This window comes from Asterias rubens, chromosome 22 (assembly GCF_902459465.1).
Source record: "Asterias rubens chromosome 22, eAstRub1.3, whole genome shotgun sequence".
Classification (NCBI taxonomy): domain Eukaryota; kingdom Metazoa; phylum Echinodermata; class Asteroidea; order Forcipulatida; family Asteriidae; genus Asterias; species Asterias rubens.
In genome coordinates, this window is record NC_047083.1 from 3,163,856 (window position 1) to 3,168,572 (window position 4,717).

The 4,717-nt window shown below is 39.7% G+C and overlaps 1 protein-coding gene across 2 annotated transcripts; it reads right to left on the reverse strand.

Moving 5' to 3' along the window:
• Positions 1-213: 213 nt before the first annotated feature.
• Positions 214-4,467, reverse strand: LOC117305237. Of its 2 annotated transcripts, none has more exons than XM_033790061.1 (4): positions 4,338-4,467; positions 3,568-3,660; positions 2,814-3,020; positions 214-1,641 (listed from the first exon to the last, which is right to left on the reverse strand). In XM_033790061.1, the coding sequence occupies exons 1-3, from the start codon at positions 4,412-4,414 to the stop codon at positions 2,846-2,848; spliced, it is 345 nt and encodes a 114-aa protein (XP_033645952.1). In that variant the 5' UTR covers positions 4,415-4,467; the 3' UTR covers positions 214-1,641; positions 2,814-2,845. The 2 variants fall into 2 exon arrangements, with proteins under 2 accessions (XP_033645952.1, XP_033645951.1); XM_033790060.1 differs by having other exon boundaries at positions 3,568-3,663.
• Between the last annotated feature and the right edge of the window lie 250 nt (positions 4,468-4,717).

Here is a 4,717-nt window from a genome sequence, read left to right on the forward strand (position 1 = left end):
ACAAGGCTTTTTTATCCTGGTACACCTTTTCAAGCAAAAATTGAAAAGTTCACAAGGCCTTGTATACCTGTTCAAGCAAAACTTTAAAAGTACACAAGGCTATAGCTTTGTATACATTTTCAAGCAAAATTGTACACAAAGGCAATAAACCAGTGAACATCTTAACTTGAACTATCATAATAGACAGTTAAATGAAAACAAAGACAAAGAAGATTCTTGTTGGAAGCAGTTACTACTGAAGTTTAATTAGATAAATAATCACTAATTCATTCATGACAATAATTATAAAGAAATTCATGGAATGTAACAATTTCATCTACATTACAAAGTACGTTTACTAATATAAATCACTAACTTTTGTGAAGCAAAATTAAACTTTTTCGCATTCATTTATCAATCGCATGACTTTGTAATTATCAACCTCTTCCTCAAATAATCTGATGTCTGGGGCGAGCTCTTTTCAAACATCAAACTTATGCGGATCGTACTTATGCAATGTAAAGTTTTATGCACAAGTTGATTTGGGGACGAGGTTGTGTTTGCTGTTGTATGACGTAGTTGAATGACATAAGTCGTTGTAACTATGAAGCGCAGATATTAAAGGTCAATTCTGCTCAAACTTGTCTCATACGATTTAAAAAACAAATATTACCACTGATTTTGTGTTACCATTAGTCAATGATGAGTAATACAGTATTTACAAACTTACAAATGATAAACATAATAATTGTATACAGCTATAGTGCTGATGGGTTTGTATAATTATAAGCCGGGTCTAAAGTATCGGGCTAAATCATTTGAGCTTTCAGGTATTGTTCGCTGCTAGACAGAACCACCTCTGCAATCGCAAAACTAATTGAGAAAATTATGATGGCACTAGGTGGCAGTGGTCTTAGCTGGTAAATCCACTGTCTTCGAAATGTGCACATGCTCAGTATTGTGTACACAATGGAAATTGTATTTGTTAGTCTGCTGCCACCTAGCGTTTTCAAGCTACCAATTACAGTTTAAGTGATTTGCTAAGGTCAAAAGTGTCACGACCGGGATTCGAACCCACACGGTGAAGGGTTTGTACCACACACATCCATTTCCATTTAACCAAATAGAGATCGTCGGGTGTTTGGTTCATACGGGGCCAGACTATTTAATATGTAGCTTAACGTTGATCAGGTTTATTTTCATCTGACGTGTATACAATGGGTGAGTTCGTTTCCGTCAAGATGACGTCACCTCATTAATATACCACATCAAACCGTGTGAATATTACCACCACATGAAACCACCTTTCGAGCACAAGTGACAATTATAGTAAACGGACGATAGCTAAATAAGACTTAAAAGCCGTCCACAAGACGGATTCATTTTACAATTCAGATACGTCCACAGTCAATAAATTTCATGAAAATAAACCTTTATAAATACTATATACAAATATATCCTCCAGAAAGTTTACTCTGGTTACTTAATTTGCTGACCTTCATTTTCTTTTAATTCGTTGACTTAAAAAAAAAAAAAAAATGACGTTTGAAAATCCGGAACACTCATAATCAGCTGACAAAAAAAATACGTCGTCTGTGTAGAATCTTTGGCGTTGTTCAGTTGAGAAGCAAAGCAGTTGCTTAAAGTACGCTTTGATGTTTTCTGACAAAAAGGGGAAAAAAAGATGGTAGACCGATATAAGTATTGGGCCTGAACAAACAACAATCGACTGCAGGAAGGGAATTTGAACCGAAGCCCTCCAGATTAAAAGAGCGGCTCTCTAACTGAGCTATCGAGCCCACTGCTAGCGGAGTGCGTACATTGAAGCCACAACGGACGCAATTTTGAGACACCCAAAACTGTTCGACTAGCTTCCTTGTGTCGACCCCGATGTTGACGTTCTCAAAATATAAGTTTACCTCGGGATTTCGACATCATGAAATTAAAATGTTGACTTCCCAAGAATGCTTTGTTTTTCTTTTTCTGGGCACCGACTTTCTGAAAGTAAGTTTCGGACACTCCGTATAAATACCTTGTTTCACTACTCCCGTTGTCAAATCCCTTCTAAGGTGCCTCATGGTTTGAAAATGAGCCCAGTGGGGTAGATTTCACAAAGAGTTGGGACTACAATCCCGGCCATATCTCGTTGGGCCCCCCCCCCCCCTGCCCCCTTTCAATGTTGGTTCCAATTGCTGATTGTGTTCTGAGTTGTGTTCTGAGTTCCAATTGCTGATTGTGTTCTGAGTTGTGTTCTGAGTTCCAATTGCTGATTGTGTTCTGAGTTGTGTTCTGAGTTACAGTCAACATTGAGCGGGGGGCGGGGGACAAATGTTTTGAATGTGAATGGGAAGTGCACAGGGAATCGTTGTATACAACGTTAGGAAAGGGTGGCCCAAGCATTTTGGCCGGGATTGTAGTCCTAACTTAGGACTTGTCCTAGGAGATATACAAAATGTATGCGTAGTCCTAAGTTAGGATGAGTAGCTCGTCCGAACTCAAGATAAGACTAGTCCTAACTCTTTGTGAAATCGACCCCAGTTCCTTATTAGTCACGGAGCAAGTTTGGGTGGCGACTAGACTTGACTAGACCAACAAGACTAACCAGACACTATAGAGCACAGAGAGACTGACAATATTGTACCATGCAATATGAAAGTTAATGGTCGACTCTGGTCAATTCGAGAGGTACGTAACAGTTTCTGATCAAGTGTAAAAAGTCGCTCATCCAAACTTGCTCGTGGATTCAATCAGTCATTGAAACAGTCAACGGTATTGTTCATAGGACCCATTCTATCTAAATACGTCTAATTCAGACACTCGAGCCGTATATTTACCTTGTTTCACTACTCCCGTTGTTCAATCCTTTCTACGCCTCTTGGTTTGCTACAGCGTCAACCGATCTCCTTCTCTTGCCTGGACCACTGGCACCGAAGGGCGAGTTGGATTCAGCGAGCATGCGCATGGCGGCGTTGTGACCAATAGTCAGAACCCCACAGCCGCCGAATCCTGAACAGCCACGAGATTCCCCATTTCTTTTTAGTCTGGAAAAGAAGTCAAAGGACACGACCGAGAATCAAGGGAATGTATCAAATACAATCCACCACATGAGTTTAATTGGCCGCCATCTTTATTGGCAATAATGTTATATTATTCGATATTTTTTCTGGGGTATCTAATAGCAATATCAGTCACAAATCAATTTAAAGGAGACCATCAACACCCTCTCTATACAATATTGTCCATCAACAGGGAACAGCGCCCTCTATATCATAATCGTTGGGGAGATCAGCCTGAACATCTGACTTCACACTTTAGAGGCTAGAGAATAACGCCGGAGAGTGACCGAGTCTAAGGTCAATCCCCGTCCATCTTCACCTTTCACCTAGATTCATAGTATGTAATCGACTGCAAGTGCAGCTACCAAACGTCACCTCGGACCAATCAAAACGCAGATTCAGAGTGCTTACGTCACTGCACGTTTATATAATGAAATTATTGTATCGAATGAAATCGCTGGTTCTGAAAAGCAAGTACCTGTCTTTATCCTTGCGATATAAAGACAGAGGACCAGTCTAAGTTTGTACTTACAGTGACTGTATTTCGTTGTTTCTTGCGTATGTGTCTACTTTCTTTGCTAATTGCCTCAGATCGTCTCCCGTCACGTCAAACATGTCATCATCCCTGCTGAACGACAAGAGAAAAAAAAAACCACATAATTATTGGATTTGTACAAACATGGAATTCCAACCAAAGATAGTAATTAACTTTCGAAAGCAAACTTGTGGGTATGCAATCATGTTATATATGGCTCTCCTGTGGATGAGTGAATTGGCTCTGGAGCGCCGATGAGTCTCGACCTTTTGAACATTCGCCCCGGAGTTTCTGGTTTAATTGAGTTGGATCTCGAGTATTTTACCAATAGTGTCTAGTGCCTATAAAGGCAGTGGACACTATTGGTAACTACTCAAAATATCTATTGGCATAACACCTTACTTGGTAACGAGTAATGGTGAGAGGTTGATAGTATAAAACATTGTGAGAAACACGGCTCCCTCTGAAGTGACGTAGTTTTCGAGAATGAAGTAATTTTCCATGAATTTGATTTCGAGACCTCGGATTGAGAATTTAAATCTCGAAATCAAGCATCAGAAAGAACACAACTTCGTTCGTATGATTAGGTTTTGTTTCTTCTTCAATTATTATCTCGCAACTTCGAAGACCAATTGAGCTCATATTTTCATAGGTTTGTTATTTTGTGCATAATTACGTTGAGATACACCAAGTGAGAAGACTGGTCTTTGACAATTACCAATAGTGTCTAGTGTCTTTAATAGAAACTGTGGGATTGGATTACCTACCTGGATATCGAGGCGGCTGTGATGATGGTGTAAAGGGTGCAGAAGACGGCTAGCGTCAAAACTGTTGTAGGCTTCATGATTGTATTATATAGATCTCTTCCCTTGCCTGCAATCAAACAAACACACAATACAAATAGGTCATTAGCTTGTACGTTATGAAGAGCATGAGTCATGTGCTTCATTCCTCGGATGGGATGAAGAGCTCATTATTTTGTTTTATACAGACTGATAAGCTAACTGTGGCTGAGCTAAATCAAAATATGTAATTGAATCGGGCTCAAGTACCGCAGAGGTAAGCCTACCGAAATAAGTCACCCGACAATCATAAACGCACGGCGCAATCATTCAAAAAGTCTTGTTTTTAAACTCCACTTCCTAAA

Bases quoted from the DNA above. Each gene is read 5' to 3' on its own strand.
- LOC117305237 (XM_033790060.1), bottom strand. From the start codon at position 4,414: ATGAAGCCTACAACAGTTTTGACGCTAGCCGTCTTCTGCACCCTTTAC. The intron at 3,664-4,337 runs GTAGGTAATCCA...CTTGTCGTTCAG, and splicing joins ACAGCCGCCTCGATATCCAG to CAGGGATGATGACATGTTTG. The intron at 3,021-3,567 runs GTAAGTACAAAC...CTTCTTTTCCAG, and splicing joins AACAACGAAATACAGTCACT to ACTAAAAAGAAATGGGGAAT.